The 17,045-nt window shown below is 43.5% G+C and overlaps 1 protein-coding gene across 3 annotated transcripts in view; it reads left to right on the forward strand.

The window, feature by feature from the left end:
• LOC118388930 (solute carrier family 12 member 5-like) overlaps positions 1-17,045 on the forward strand; it is a 289,966-nt gene that overhangs the window by 218,508 nt on the left and 54,413 nt on the right. For all 3 annotated transcript variants that reach the window (XM_035778534.2, XM_052527249.1, XM_035778535.2), the window contains exons 5-8: positions 10,333-10,387; positions 11,044-11,174; positions 15,380-15,627; positions 16,317-16,528. In XM_035778534.2, the coding sequence (XP_035634427.1) occupies positions 10,333-10,387; positions 11,044-11,174; positions 15,380-15,627; positions 16,317-16,528 (646 nt within the window). The remainder of the gene's footprint in view (positions 1-10,332; positions 10,388-11,043; positions 11,175-15,379; positions 15,628-16,316; positions 16,529-17,045) is intronic.

Here is a 17,045-nt window from a genome sequence, read left to right on the forward strand (position 1 = left end):
CTCTCTCTCTCCTTTTCCAAAGACTGTTTAGGAGTCTGACTGCGTGGCAAGGTGCTTCCCTAACATGTTGAATTCCATGCCGACTGCCAAAATCGTGGCCTTGACAAAATGGCTGAGTCCCCGGGGCGTTTAGCTGTACAGATTGAATAATAAATCCCCTTCTGCTATTTTTCTTAATCTCTCTTCAAGGTTAATAAACTATCATACAATGGATACATTGTTGAAATACAGGGGTTGTTATAACTTTTTGTCACGCCTGCTCCCGCTCTTACCCCCTGGCGCCCGAGGGTCGCAGGCTGCCTTGCATTACGCACTCCTGCCACCATCATTTACCCACACTTGCCTTCCCTCATCAAGCGCTTCAGCGATATTGGACTCACCTTGACTCACTTAATCACCTGTTTGTTACCTCCCCTATATTTGTCAGTTCCCCAGCTCTGTTCCCCTCTGCTGCATTGTTTGTCATATGTCCGTGTTACCTGTGTGCTGACGCTGTTCCTGTCTTGTCCTATGTCTGTCACCATATAAATGTCTGACTCCCCGTACCTGCTTCTCCTGTCCGGCGTCAGCCTTTACACAAGTGTACACTGTTAAACCATACCAACCATACAGTGTTAGTTGCAGGGGAGGCTGGTGGGAGGAGCTATAGGAGGACGGGCTCATTGTAATGGCTGGAATGGAATAAATGCATTTATCCCCAGCCCCCCCTGCTTCAGGACATGCCAGGTAGCCTGGCACACTTCTTTTACAATTGCAGAAAACTGTTGAGATTCCTAGGTTATGTCTCGCAGTGATACATTGCTGTGTGCTGCCACTCGCCAAAAACCAAATGGTCACAGCCAGTCTTACTGCAACACTTAACGGACAAGTTGCGTGTTCTCTTGTGCGAGATGTGGCGGGCGAACCGCTGAAGTAAGTCTTCAAATCTGGCAGCTGACATGCGGAAGTATTGAAAATGCCTTTCTCCATCAATGCTTCACATAGGTTGTAGAAGAGACATGTAATGATTGTGTTAATGAACAATAACAGGTTATGGCCCTTTTTGAATAACATTTATACATTTCAAATCAAATTCAATTTTATTTGTCATATGCACCGAATACAACAGATGTAGAACTTACAGTGAAATGCTTACTTACAAGCCCTTAACCAACAATGCAGTTTGAAAAAAGTATTTATGTTAAGAAAGTATTTACTAAAATCAACTGAAATAAAAAATGTAATTAAAAAATAGACAAATAACAAATAATTAAAGAGCAACAATAAAATAACAGTAACGAGGCTATATACAGTACAGAGCGTACCGGAACGCAGTCAATGTGTTGGGGCACAGGTTGAGGTAATTAAGGTAATATGTACATGTAGGTAAAGTGACTATGCATAGATAATAAACATAGAGTAGAAGCAGCGTAAAAATGGGGGTGGCGGGGTCAATGCAAATAGTCCGGGTAGCCATTTGATTAGCTGTTCAGGAGTCTTAGAGCTTGGGGGTAGAAGCTATTAAGAAGCCTTTTGTACCTAGACTTGGTTGCCTAGTGGTTAGAGTGTTGGGCCAGTAACTGAAAGGTTGCTGGATTGAATCCCTGAGCTGACAAGTTAAAAATCTGTTGTTGTGTGCTGCTATTCATTGACTACAGCTCAGCGTGCCCCTAAGCAAGGCAGTTAACCCACTGTGCACCGTGGATGTGTATTATGGCAGCCCCCCGCACCTCTCTGAATCAGAGGACCCATGCCAAATCTTTTCAGTCTCCTGAGGGGGAATAGCCATTGTCATGCCCTCTTCACAACTGTCTTGGTGTGTTTGGACCATGATAGTTCGTTGGTGATGTGGACACCAAGGAACTTGAAGCTCTTAACCTGCTCCACTACAGCCCTGTAGTCCATGATCATCTTCTTTGTCTTTATCATGTTGAAGTCCTCACAATAGGCTGTCTCATCATTGTCGGTGATAAGGCCTACCACTGTTGTGTCGTCTGCAAACTTAATGATGGTGTTGGAGTCGTGCTTGACCATGCAGTCATGGGTGAACAGTGGGTACAGGAGGGGACTAAGCAAGCACCCCTGAGGGGCCCCCATGTTGATGATCAGTGTGGCAAATGTTTTGTTACCTACCCTTACCACCTGGGCTGGCCCGTCAGGAAGTCCAGTATCCAGTTGCAGAGGGAGGTGTTTAGTCCCAGGGTCCTTAGCTTAGTGATGAGCTTTGAGGGCACTATGGTGTTGAACGCTGAGCTGTAGTCAATGAATAGCATTCTCACATATGTGTTCCTTTGGTCTTGGTGGGAAAGGGCAGTGTGGAGTGTAATAGAGATTGCGTCATCTGTGGATCTGTTGGGGCGGTGATGGTCTGCTTGAAACATGTTGGTATTACAGACTCGGTCAGGGAGAGGTTGAAAATGTCAGTGAAAACACTTGCCAGTTGGTCAGCGCATGCTCGAAGTACACGTCCTGGTAATCCATCTGGCCCTGCGGCATTGTGAATGTTGACCTGTTTAAGGGTCTTAGTCACATCGGCTACGGAGAGCGTGATCAAACAGTCGTCACAGCTGGTACTCAGCTGGTGCTCTCATGCATGCTCGTCTGGTAGGCTCGTGTCACTGGGAAGCTCGCGGCTGTGCTTTCTTTTGTAGTCCGTAATAGTTGGCAAGCCCTGCCACATCCGACGAGCGTCAGAGCCGGTGTAGTAGGATTCAATCTTAGTTCTGTATTGACGCTTTGCCTGTTTGATGGTTTATTAGAGAGCATATGGGGATTTCTTATAAGCGTCCGGGTTAGAGTCCCGCTCCTTGAAAGCGGCAAATCTTCTCTATAGCTCAATGCGGATGCTGCCTGTAATCCATGGCTTCTGGTTGGGGTATGTACGTATGATCACTGTGGGGATGACGTCATCGATGCACGTATTGATAAAGCCAGTGACTGATGTTGTGTACTCCTCAATGCCATCGAAAGAATCCTGGAACATATTCCAGTCTGTGCTAGCAAAACAGTTCTGTAGCTTAGCGTCTGCGTCATCTGACCACTTCCGTATTGAGCGAGTCACTGGTACTTCCTGCTTTAGTTTTTGCATCAGAAGGAATTGTGTCAAACAATTCACATGCAATCTTAAATCTCAAACAGCCAGCACCATATTGTACTTGCTCATTAATTCAATGGTTGTTGGTTTGTTGGTAGGACACATAATGAAATCTGTTTCAGGGGGTTTAGAATTAGGACTGAAATGGCATACAATGGTAACAAAGCCCTTAAAAGGATTTAATGATATGAGAGCATTACCATTAGCAATATGGCCCCGATCTGGGAAAGCTTGTTAGAGAAAAGTGATGTTGACATGTATCTGTGGAGGCTTATGCGTTTTACATTGACAACAACAAACCTGAGATTAAATGTTGTTGTCTTGAAAAAGATTAGACAGTCTAGTTAGCATTTAGGCTGTACAGTAGGTTTGTTCTGTGCTCCTTCTGCGAAATAGATGCAATCTGGGTCAGAAAATAAACATAAAATCAGATTGTTCTTTTAAAATAAGTTTCCCTTCCCATGTTGAAAAGTAAGGATAATAGCTGAAGCAAGTGTTAACTCAGTTTCCTCATTTGTTATTTGACTGCACAGTAACTTGGCAGCTCATTGAGGCAAAACTATTTCTGATTTACAAATCGACCCGAAGCCCCTATTCCTTAGCCACTAGATCTTAGAGGATTAGATATGGCGGTATTTCTCACCCAGCCAATTAGAAGAGATCAAATCAAATCAAATGGATTAATCAAGCCTTTCTTACATCAGCGGATATCGCAAAGTGCTGTACAGAAACCCAGCCGAAAGCCCCAAACAGCAAGCAATGCAGGTGTAGAAGCACGGTGGCTAGGAAAAACTCCCTAGAAAGGAAGAACCTAGGAAGAAACCTAGAGAGGAACCAGGCTATGAGGGGTGGCCAGTCCTTTTCTGACTGTGCAGGGTGGAGATTATAATAGAACATGGCCAAGATGTTCAAATGTTCATAGACGACCAGCATGGTCAAATAATAATAATCACAGTGGTTGTTGAGGGTGCAGCAAGTCAGCACCTCAGGAGTAAATGTCAGTTGGCTTTTCATAGCCGATCATTCAGAGTATCTCTACAGCTCCTACTGTCTCTAGAAAGTTGAAAACAGCAGGTCTGGGACAGGTAGCAGGTCCGGTGAACAGGTCAGGGTTCCATAGCCGCAGGCAGAACAGTTGAAACTGGAGCAGCAGCATGGCCAGGTGACTGGGGACATCAAGGAGTCATCAGGCTAGGCCTGAGGCATGGTCCTAGGGCTCAGGTCCTCCGAAAGAGAGAAAGAAAGAATTAGAGCGTGCATACTTAAATTCACACAGGACACCGGATAAAACAGGAGAAATTCTCCAGATATAACAGACTGACCCTAGCCCCCCGACACATAAACTACTGCAGCATAAATACTGGAGGCTGAGACAGGAGGGGTCTTGGGACACTGTGGCCCCGTCCGACGATACCTCCGGACAGGGACAAACAGGCAGGATATAACCCCACCCACTTTTCCAAAGCACAGCCCCCACACCACTAGAGGAATATCTTCAACCACCAACTAACCATCCTGAGACAAGGCCGAGTATAGCCTACAAAGATCTCCACCACGGTACAACCCAAGGGGGGGCGCCAACCCAGACAGGAAGATCACATCAGTGACTCAACCCACTCAAGTGACGCACCCCACCTAGGGACAGCATGGAATAGCACCAGTAAGCCAGTGACAGCCCCTGTAATAGGTTTGTAGGCAGAGAATCCCAGTGGAGAGAGGGGAACTGGCCAGGCAGAGACAGCAAGGGTGGTTCGTTGCCCCAGTGCCTTTCCGTAGGACCTACTGAAGAGATGAGTCTTCAATAAAGACTTCAAAGTTGAGACCGAGTCTGCGTCTCTCACATGGGTAGGCAGACCATTCCATAAAAATGGAGCTCTATAGGAAAAAGCCCTGTATATTTTCTGTATACCAGGGAGCTAGTTTCTTATGACAAATGTTTTTGGTTTTTAGGGGTGCGACTGCATCTAGGGTAATGCGCAAGGTTAAATTGAGTTCCTCAGTTAGGTGGTTAACTGATTTTTGTACTCTGACGTCCTTGGGTAGGCGGAGGGAGCCTGGAAGGGCATCTAGGAATCTTTGGGGTGTCCGAGAATTAATAGCACAATTTTTGATGATCCTTGGTTGGGGTCTGAGCAGATTATTTGTTGTGATTGCAAACGTAATGAAATGGTCCGATAGTCCAGGATTATGAGGAAAAACATAAAGATCCACAACAATTTTTCTATGGGACAAAACTAGGTTCAGAGTATGACTGTGGCAGTGAGTAGGTCCGGAGACATGTTGGACAGAACCCACTGAGTCGATGATGGCTCCGAAAGCCTTTTGGAGTGGGTCGTGGACTTTTCCATGTGAATATTAAAGTCACCAAAAATTGGAATATTATCTGACATGACTACAAGGTCCGATAGGAATTCAGGGAACGTAGTATATGGCCCAGGAGGCCTGTAAACAGTAGCTATAAAAAGTGATATGAAAAGTGATATGAGTAATATATAATAATAATAATAATAATAATAATAATAATAATATTATTATTATTATTATTATTATTATTATTATTATATGAGTAGGCTGCATAGATTTCATGACTAGAAGCTAAAAAGACGAAAACGTCGGGGGGGGGTTTGTAAATTGAAATTTGCTCTCATAAATGTTAGCAACACCTCCACCTCCTGAGGCCTCATTTAACACAGCAAATTAATTTGGCTTAAGCCATGTTTCAGTCAGGCCAATCACATCAAAATTATGATCAATGATTAGTTCAATGACTATAACTGCCTTGAAAGTGAGGGATCTAACATTAAGTAGCCCTATTTTGAGGTGTGATGTATCACAATCTCTTTCAATAATGACAGGAATGGAGGAGGTCTTTATCCTAGTGAGATTGCTAAGGCGAACACCGCCATGTTTAGTTTTGCCCAACCCAGGTCGAGGCACAGACACGGTCTCAATGGGGATAGCTGAGCTGACTACACTGACTGTGCTATTGGCAGACTCCACTAAGCTGGCAGGCTGGCTAACATCCTGCTGCCTGGCCTGCACCCTATCTCATTATGGAGCTAGGGGAGTTAGAGCCCTGTCTATGTTCGTAGATAAGATGAGAGCACCCCTCCAGCTAGGATAGAGTCCGTCACTCCTCAACAGGCCAGGCTTGGTCCTGTTTGTGGGTGAGTCCCAGAAAGAGGTCCAATTATGTACAAATTCTGTCTTTTGGGAGGGGCAGAAAACAGTTTTCAACCAGCGATTGAGTTGTGAGTTGTTACTATAATGCATAGATATCTATCCAACTCTCAGCTCTACGAGGGTGCTTAGGATGTAGGGGTTAGGGGTTGATTTGGAATTCAGCACACATACGTTTGCTAATAAGTCTAAAAACAGAAGACATTCCATTCACCTTTACCTGACAATGCAGTCAGTAGTGAACCTGCTCCAATAGATTGATGTACGGTATACTCTACAATAGAGACCATGAACTTGCACTTCTGTGGCATTGAAAAGTCTAGTAAATGTATATAATGATGGCTTTAGTTCCTTTTCTCAGAGTAGGTTCAAACCACTTCCTGTCAAAACCAATTTCAGAACGACTTCAGCAAAGTCATTCAAAGGAGTTGTAGTTTCACTTGGACGATTACAATCAATCGGAACTCCACTCTATATGAGTCTGAAGCTAGATCATTTTGACCCTATTGAGGCTAGTGCTTGTGTTCACAAAGCTTCCGGTTCAGAAGACAGAGGCACAAAGACACAAAAAGGCACTCGGCTCCCAATCCAATGGACTTTTCTTGTCGGCAACGCTATGAAATCGGTGGCTTAGCTTGTTAGGGACATGTGGATTTGCAATTATTCCGGACTCTCTGTGTAGCACTTCCCAGCTCGTCCCATGGTTAATCTCCCTGCTGAGCGGTGTTGTGTTGTGTCTCATCCAGAACTGGCAGATTAAACGGCTGTGTAATTGTAATTTTTAGCGGCTTGTTTATTAGCCAGGGGACGTGTTGGTACTGTGGCGTCTCAGGATGTCAGCAAAGTCTGAGAATCACTCAATAGGACAAGCCCTTTGGAAAGGATATTACCTTTATCTCCTAAAACTGGGACTACAAATGAAGGGCAGTGGTTCTGGGTCTGTGGTATTGGAGCTTCATGTCAAATAGTAAAATTACTGTATTCTAAGGCTGCATGATGCAACTCTAATGATAATTTGAAAAAAGTTACATGAAAGGCATTAGCTCTGCTTTGTTTTTTTTGCGTAGGCTGTACACACTTCATCAGTCTCTCATTCACATTTTGACAAGCACTTGATAATGTGTTGAATTTCCCGGCAGCATTCCCTTTGTGTGGCTGTAAAGCAACCTAAACAATTCCATGCCTTTTGTGCCCAGTGACCGTTGTGCCCTTGGGTTGAATATAATAATTATAATTCCCCTCTCCCGGCTGTTTGCCGAAGCACCTCTCACTCACAATACTCTCTGTCAAATGATCGGGTCTTTCTCATAGGCTACAAGTGAAGAAAGACATCCAGGACGCAACTGCGCACGTCCTTATCGAATTACGAGGAGCGTATTTAAGATATGGGAGGAATTGTTCACATTTACTTTTCGTCAGCCAACAAGATGAGTCTGTCCCAGGTCTAAATCCGTCCCTGATGAGAAGGGAACAATGAAAAAACACAGTGGAATTGGCGTCGAGGTCCAGAGTTGAGTTGGAGGGTTGTAGACCATCAACCTGTTTGCAGAGATTGAAAATATGGGTTCTTTGCACTCTGAAAAAGGGAACATCGTAGAGTTGTCCACCATGATGGAGTTGTCCACCATGATGGAGAGGTTTGGAGCGGGCAGGCCAAATGAAACTGAAACAAAAACAATAACGCCTGGGGAAGGAACCAAAGGGAGTGACATATATAGGGAAGGTAATCATGGAGGTGATGGAGTCCAGGTGAGTCTGAAGACACTCAGGTGCGCGTAACAATGGTGGCATTTCTCGTTTCCATGGCCACTCCACATGGTATCGCCCATCTTTGAAGTTAGTTAATCTAAAATTTAACTAGCAGCCTGGTGCCTGGTGACCAAGAGGCCGGAGAGGGAGCGCACGTGACAATATGGGATTTGGAATGTGGGCATCATTGTTGCTGTCACTCTGTTCTTCGTCTCTCAGTAAATAATGTCCTTGTTTGCCATTGCAAACCAAAATAGATTCAACACATACTGAGAGGAATGTATTTATGAACACGATAATTCCTAATCCTGATTTATAGCAGACTCAGAATCAGAGAAGAGATTGGGCAACTTCCGTCACCCAGACATATAGGAATAATGCTTTCATCTCATACTTAGGCTGTGTTCATGTGTGTTTTGCGTTAGTAACACTTAATTTAAACCCACCAAGACCCATCTTCTAAATGCAGTCAGAAATATGTAATATGACACCTAAAAGCCATAGGCACTAATAATTATTCAGTGAAAAATCATTAGACCATTGCACTGACACGCATAAGAGCAAATAGTTAGTAGTTTGTTAGTATATGTTGCCATGTTTATACCTCTGCAGACATAATAATGTTTGTCTGGATGTTATTTGCAATCCCACCTGGCTTGTTATGTCTGCTGATGGGGTTTGTTATGTCTGCTTCCGGTAGCATCAAAGTCTTTTGAAGTTGACGACAAAGAGCTGAAGTAGTGTTATCGCATGTTTCTCCACGTGAGATGGTCTCTTACTAAAAGCTGCATAATGAATTCTGGTGATTCCCTGAACCGCACACTGTCTGGCCCATGTAGCTCCTCCCTAAAAATGAGGCCCACCCATTTCGTAAAATACATTTCAACAATTTCTGATGACTTTGGATCTGCTCATTTATATCATCCTGTCATGCTTATACAGTGCAAAGCGTTATATAAAAAGTAGAAAGCTTTACAATGAAGGGCTCGAGTATTGAGTCCCTCACAGGTTTCCTCAGGTGACACAGTCAGTAAGTGCTCTATCTCCCTCTCATAACGTTCCCATACAACTGTGTCGAGTGATTCACTCGGCCTCAAACTACCTCTTCCTCGTATTTTCCAGCCTGCCCACATCAGATAAACCACTTAAACAATTAGTCTTATCTGCTCTCCTCAGAGAGAGTGAGCCTTACTTCATTATGACCCGATAAGAGAGTAATATGGCACGGTCGAGCAGACTGTTGTTAACCCAGACAGACAGCTGTGTTCACAAGAAACATTAACAGTCGTCCACCCCCCCATCCTCTCACAGGCTAGTTATTACACACACCTGTCTCTCTTTCTGTCCTCTGGGTTGTATCTCTTTCTGTCTTTGTCGGTCTGTCTCTGTGTGTCTCTCTCGCTCTCTGTGTGTGTCTCTCGCTCTCTCTGTGTGTGTCTCTCTCTCTCTCTCTCTCTCTCTCTCTCTGCTGCATAGACATTAAGGAAGTACACCACGGCTAATTAAATATTATTACTGTTAAAGCCATATTTTTTTCTCAGACAAACACATATTAATGACTTGATTTATTTTAATCTCATAAATGTCTCTCTAGTTTTCCCTCACTACTCACTCTCTCTTAAACACATGCAAATCCCTCACTTTCTCTCTCAGATACACACTCTTCCCCTGTCATATACACAGACACACACACACACACACACACACACACACACACACACACACACACACACACACACACACACACACACACACACACACACACACACACACACACACACACACACACACACACACACACACACACACACACACACACACACACACACACTTCCTTTACCTTGCTGCCATACTCTGGGTTCTTTAGTAAATGTCTGCCTACAGTTTATCTTCATTGTTCCATGTCCTAACGGTGCATCTGGTCACATCTCCACTCAAAGTCAAACAGACAGATTGATGTGCTTGGCGGAAGAATGTGCCTTGTCGATCACTTGTTGACTCTTTTGTTGACAGCCCACTGGGTTGTTATTCTATCAAACTTCCAGTCATGAACATTAGAATATTCAAATCTAAATTCACTGTTGTCCTTATAAACTAACAAGGTTTTCAACTGAAACTGCACAAGCCAGAACATAGTGTTTATTGGTGTCAGTAAGTACAAAGAAGACCACGGTCCTCTCTAGACAACTTGACTTCCCCCCCATTTGTGTTTCACCTGAAAAACATGTGAAATATCCTGTCAGGTAGGGTGTAACAGATTGAATGTAACACAATACTAACGTCCCATTTCCCCTCTCTGTTCTCTTCTCTCTACATCTCCCTCTCTTTAGACCATGCTGACTGCAATCTCAATGAGTGCCATTGCTACCAATGGAGTCGTGCCAGGTGGGTGAGCATGCGTTGGCATCCGGGTTCGCTGTTGGGAATAGTACCTCCTCTTCAATTCCCTTTCGGCTCAAAATGCATATTCAGTGCAGTAGCCCTAGCAACGCGATAATATTAGTTACGTCCAGACTCCTGGGTCCCGACATGAACCTTACACAGCCAGGTGTATATGATTAGAGATGGTATCCAATAATCACGTCTCACACTGGCTGACTCGCTCCTTGATTGTCAGAGGTGAGAGGAAATTACAGGCTTGAGCTTGTTTTATCAGACGGTGCTGCAGCACCCTCAGCACCCGTATTTCCCACTGCTATTATGCCTGGACCTGTGCATTGAGAAAAGCAAATGTTTGTTTGCCGTTGCAAAACATTTTGGGGGTTTTCTTTGGCGTGCCCTAATGAACATGACCCTGCTCTGATTTGGGAATAGCAGGGTTTGGGTCATTTATATTTAAACTCAGGGAAATCACGTGAAATATAGTGATGCTTTCAAAGAAGCAATTGTATTAGAAAATTATGGCAATGCTGCAAACTGGCATATATCATTCCAAATCCATATAATTCAAAATCAATTCAGTTGCAGATGCTGTTTGTATACAATATTTAATTAAAACGTATGTCATTGACAGAATGTTTGTATTTATTTGGTGTCTGTAGCTGGAGGATCCTACTACATGATCTCCCGTTCTCTGGGGCCTGAGTTTGGGGGTGCTGTGGGCATTTGTTTCTACCTCGGGACAACGTTCGCTGGGGCCATGTACATCCTGGGGTCCATCGAACTCTTACTGGTAAGAACCTGGGTGTGAAATACTTATCTTTCTATCCATCTCTGTCTGTGTCGGTCTTTCTCTCACTCTCTCTCTCTCTCTCTCTCTCTCTCTCTCTCTCTCTCTCTCTCTCTCTCTCTCTCTCTCTCTCTCTCTCTCTCTCTCTCTCTCTCTCTCTCTCTCTCTCTCTCTCTCTCTGTCCTCATTCTGCTTTGATGCTATTTCCTTCCTCTCTTCCCCACAATGAATTATAATAAATATAAAGATCTTTCATCTTTGTCTGTCCCCATACTCGCTCCTCACTCTCTTTTTTTATGCTCAATTTTCCTCTCCCTATTCTGCATCAGGGAGAGCTCAAGCATTGGCTAAATAATAAGACCATTCGTTGAAACTGCCGCCACTTCTCAATACGAATTGGAGGAGGTCTGAAGTGTCTCCACTCAGGCCATCTCCTCCCATGCATTTTGACAGAAGTTGCCGGAGAGAGGATGCAATGAATCAAGGAAATACAATTGAGATTCATCCTATATAGTTTTTTCTCCGATGGCTTTGACTGGATCTGTACATTCTGATCTAGCCTAGAGGTTAATTTGGTCTTCTGGGTTAAAGCTGGATTAGTTTCCATTGTGGAATAACAAACCCCTCTGAATTGTGAGGAGAGGATCTGGAGAAGGCTGCTTTGAATTTTCGTTTATCCCTCCATAGAAGCACAAAAAGCAGCTATATTTAGAATGACGAAGGGTTCACATTGAAGCTTGAGTTTTGGCCCAATTGTACGTTGCACCACACAATAACTCAACCTCACTAGAGTAATGAACATCCAAGTTATACTGCTCCACTTATTATTTTCCTATTGTCTTAAATTGATTGATTGGTATGGAAGAAGAATACTTTATTGGAATGGCATATCTGACAAAATGTACTATATTATGTATCATAATCCAGGTGGTTTGAGCCCTGAATGCTGATTGGCTGACACCTGTGGTATATCAGACCGTATACCACGGGTATGACCAAACATGTACATGTACTGCTCTAATTACATTGGTAACCAATTTATAATAGCAATAAGGCACCTCTGGGGTTTGTGGGTTAACCCTAACCCTATATGGCCAATATACCACGGGTAAGGGCTGTATCCATGCACTCCTTGCTGCATTGTGCCTAAGAACAGCCCTTAGCCATGGTGTATTTCCCATTTATAGAACGGATGAGTCTAATCATGAATGCTGATTGGTTAAAACCCCATTCCAGCCGGTGTCTATTCCACAAGTTACCACAGCTAAATCTATGATGTTAAAATGCCTATTTACTCTGTTCCATCTGACTACGCATTCCACTGTCTCATCAGCCCAGCCAAGCAATTTATAAACTTGATCTCCACTATAAAAAGCATCTAGACATTATCTCACATTTATTTTAGACAAATATTTAGTTTTCAACAGCGGATATAAACCATGTTGTCTGTCTCTCCGACATTTGCAACATTGTTTCAGTATTCAAATTCGATCTCCAGCTGTCCCATAGTAATGAACGTGTCGGGACTTGGTACGAGATTGACTGACAGACAGTGTTTCTCAGCCAGTCGAAATCACGAATCAGCTGGCATAATTTTTATGGCTATTTACAAAGAAATGTCATTTAAAAATGGTCAAATGAAATGAGTCTTTGTGTCAGCTGTGTTGTTGGCTAGCTCTTCGGAACAACATTGTCCTGACGAGTGAGCAGAAGTTCTATGCCAGGCGAAACGCGTCTCATTAGCTCATTGTTGTAGACGTATCCAAATAAATGTCACTAGAAAACAGCTTAAACAAATGCAGCTACTTTGCTGTTATTCTGGCTGCAATTTTTGACACCACTGTAAGTTAACCAAAGTTGGCTAGCTTGTAAGCAAGGGATAAGAACGTTGCTTGCCAGTATGGCCATGGAACATTTAGAACGAACAACTGAACAACTGGGTCGCGTCTCTGGCAACTGAACCGATAGAATGTACGACCATCCCCACACAAACCTAGATTTGTGTGGGGACTATATCTTGGGGAAGGATGAAATAGTATAAATATTTTTTTTATGAAAATATGTATCTTTATTTAACTAGGCAAGTCAGTTAAGAACAAATTCTTATTTTCAATGATGGCCTGGGAACAGTAGGTTAACTGCCTGTTCAGGGGCAGAACGACAGAATTGTACCTTGTCAGCTCGGGGATATGAACTTGCAACCTTTCGGTTACTAGTCCAACGCTCTAACCACTAGGCTACCCTGCCACCCCATAATGAAAATATGTCAATCATTATTTGAATATGTTGGTTACCCGTTGTATGAAAGTGATAATACCCTCGAATCCGGTGTTTGGAGGATATATCCTCCAAACACCGGCTTCTCTGGCATTATCACTTAAATTCCATACTGTCTCGGGCCTTATTGCTTCATTATAAAATGGGTTGTTTGGATCCTGGATGCTGATGGTTGATATGCAGGAGTTGTGGGACAACAACTGTCCTGCAGCCCAGGCAGGAAAGTCATAAACTTCATCTCTCTCTGGAAAAAAGCATCTACACATTATTTTTCCATGCTACTAAACTCAGCAAAAAAAGAAACGCCCTCTCACTGTCAACTGCGTTTATTTTCAGCAAACTTAATGTGTGTAAATATTTGTATGAACATCACAAGATTCAATAACTGAGACATAAACTGAACACGTTCCACAGACATGTGACTAACATAAATGGAATAATGTGTCCCTGAGCAAAGGGGGGTCAAAATCAAAAGTAGCAGTCAGTATCTGGTGTGGCCACCAGCTGCATTAAGTACTGCAGTGCATCTCCTCCTCATGTACTGCACCAGATTTGCCTGTTCTTGCTATGAGATGTTACCCCTACTCTTCCACCAATGCACCTGCAAGTTTCCGGATATTTCTGGGGGGGAATGGCCCTAGCCCTCACCCTCCGATCCAACAGGTCCCAGACGTGCTAAATGGGATTGAGATCCGGGCTCTATGTTTAAACCCTTTACAATGAAGATCTGTGAAGTTATTTGGATTTTTACTCATTATCTTTGAAAGACAGGGTCCTGAAAAAGGGATGTTTCTTTGTTTGCTGAGTTTATTTGGTTTGCAACAGTTCTTTCTGCCTCTACAAACTGTACAATAATGTTACATTTTACAAATGTGACCTCTCCCGTGCCAGTAGGCTAGCTAGCCCAATAAATAACGAATGCCATTCGTTCATTAACCAGTGCAGTGTGGGCTATGCAAGCCCATTGGATATTTATACAATTATTATTTATTGAAGTTCTTGTCTCTCATCATCATTGAATCTCTGCTAGCTAGGAACACGCCAATGATTTGTTTAGCATAGCAACGTCGAATGAATCGAATTAACGACTGGATCAAAACATGACAAAATAATTAACGACAAGTCCGCTTGGGTAAGAACTTCAGAATACAAAAACAAATGTACTCCTTAAAATAGCAAGTATCTTTGTTTGGTTACCACAGCAACTACTGTAGTAAACTTGCTAGCTACTTTAGTGGATGTTGATAACATTTCTATCTGCAAATGTGTTAAATTATAAACTGTGTGGTTCGAGCCCTGAATGCTGATTGGCTGAAACCCGTGGTATATCAGACTGTATACCACGGGTATGACAATACAATTTATTTTTTCTGCTCTAATTACGTTGGTAACCAGTTTATAACAGCAATAAGTCACCTCTGTGGTTTGTGGTATATCGCCAATATACCACAGCTAATGGCTGCATCCAGAATAGCCCTCAACTATGGTATATTGTCCATATACCACACCCCCCCCCGTGCCTTATTGCTTAATTATAGCCTTGGTCTAAAAGGGATAATCAACTCGGGGCTCTATGCGTTCTCTGGAAACCTCTGACCGTCTCTTCTGCAGAGTGACCTTGACAGTCCTGTTTGTCACTGTTGGGTCTCGCTTTCTTTCTCATAGGCTTTGTCCTTAAACGCTGTTTCATCCTTAAAATTCCTCGGTCAATAGGGAAAGGACACTATGTTATGAACATAGCCATATACAGACAAGGTTGGCAAACTTGGTTTAAGAGAGAAGAACAGTAGAATTTCAAAAATGTACACCATGTTGGCACAAAGAGCTTCAAGTCAATAATTTCATACAATTGTTAGGCCACATTAAATACATGTCCTATGTAACTGTCATCTCTCTCTCTCTCTCTCTCCCCCCTTTCCCCTCCCTTACAGATCTACATCCTCCCCCAGGCAGCCATTTTTAAGATGGAGGGTCTGGAGGGGGCCGAGGCGGAGGCGGCGATGCTGAACAACATGCGTGTGTACGGCACTATTGTGCTCAGTTTCATGGCCACGGTGGTGTTCGTGGGGGTCAAGTACGTCAACAAGCTGGCCCTGCTTTTTCTAGCCTGCGTCATACTCTCCATCCTGGCCGTGTATGCCGGAGTCATCAAGACAGCCATCGAACCGCCTGACTTCCCGTAAGGGCCCCTACTGTCCAATTAGCCTGCTCCCAGATCTGTTTGTGTCCTCTTGTCAAGTCCTATGGTCATTGTCACATGAGAATGACCATAGGAGTTGGAAAGAGAGAACAAACAGATGTGGGACCAAGATCCTCTTCAATATTGGGGCTGAGCCGAACTTGAGCAATGTGGGTGTGATGTGAATCATGTTTGATGTCATTTATTTATTTATATAATTGTGGCCCATATGGGGGATTTGGGTTTTGAGACTTTTGTTGCAATATAATTTGACCACATGTTCGCCCATTTTAAGACGATTTGAAGTATATTGAAAATATATAGAAATGATGTTCAATGCACCAAAGCAGATGGGCTAAATACAAATGGAACATATTCAGTAGGGAGGACTCTTCTGTTCAATATGGGGACTGATACCCACAGACTTGTGCTAGCTCTCAAAGCCAATGCCTAGTCATCGACTCAGTCTAAAGTTGTCTGCATGGGCAGTTGGGGTTTGATTCCCGGTCGTCACACTAACACAAGTAATGTGTAGCTTATGTTGTTCTTGTCGATAACTGTTCGGTACTTTGTCGTGTATTTGTACATTTTATGTGGACCCCAGGAAGAGTAGCTGCTGCATGTGCAGTGGCTAATGGGGATCCTAATGAACTAAACTAATACACCAACACATCTCCCCTGCTGCGCAGAGTCTGTATGCTTGGGAATCGCCCGCTGATCTCCAAAGGGTTCGATGTGTGCGCCAAAACACTGGAGAGTGGCAACGGCACAGTCACCACCAAGCTGTGGAAGATCTTCTGCGATACTCCCTTCCTCAACGCCACCTGTGACGAGTACTTTGCCAACAACAACGTGTCCTTCATCCAGGGCATCCCTGGGGTCATGAGCGGCATCCTCAAAGGTGACCAAACACAGTTGACTATTAGTCTTCTTCTGGCTCAGTTGGTAGAGCATGCCACTTGCAATGCCAGGATTGTGGGCTCTATTGCTGCCAGAGTCACCAATACGTAAAATGCATGCATGTATGATGGTCACTTTGAATAAAAGGTTAACATAATATTATAACTACTATTATTTTGTCTACTTTTTCTTTCCAAACACAGTTACACCTACAGCACAAATAACATGCACTGTTCTGGTCCACCCACACTCAGGTCACTGTACCTACAGTACAGTACACATGCTTGCACACACACACTTTGTTTATTTGCCACCCCATTGTATGTACTGTATGATGGAACTAAAGGTCTAGCGATTATAAATAATATTCTCCCTCCTCCCTCCCTTTCTCGCTCTCTCTCTCTCCAAACCCCCTCACTCTCTTTCCCTTTATCTCCCTCTCCCCCTTTTCTCTTTACCATTAAATTGCCCTATCTCTCCCTCTTTCTCTCTGTTTACTTCTCCCTCCCCCTCTCTCT

Source organism: Oncorhynchus keta, chromosome 10, assembly GCF_023373465.1.
Source record: "Oncorhynchus keta strain PuntledgeMale-10-30-2019 chromosome 10, Oket_V2, whole genome shotgun sequence".
In the NCBI taxonomy this organism is placed as follows: Eukaryota; Metazoa; Chordata; class Actinopteri; order Salmoniformes; family Salmonidae; genus Oncorhynchus; species Oncorhynchus keta.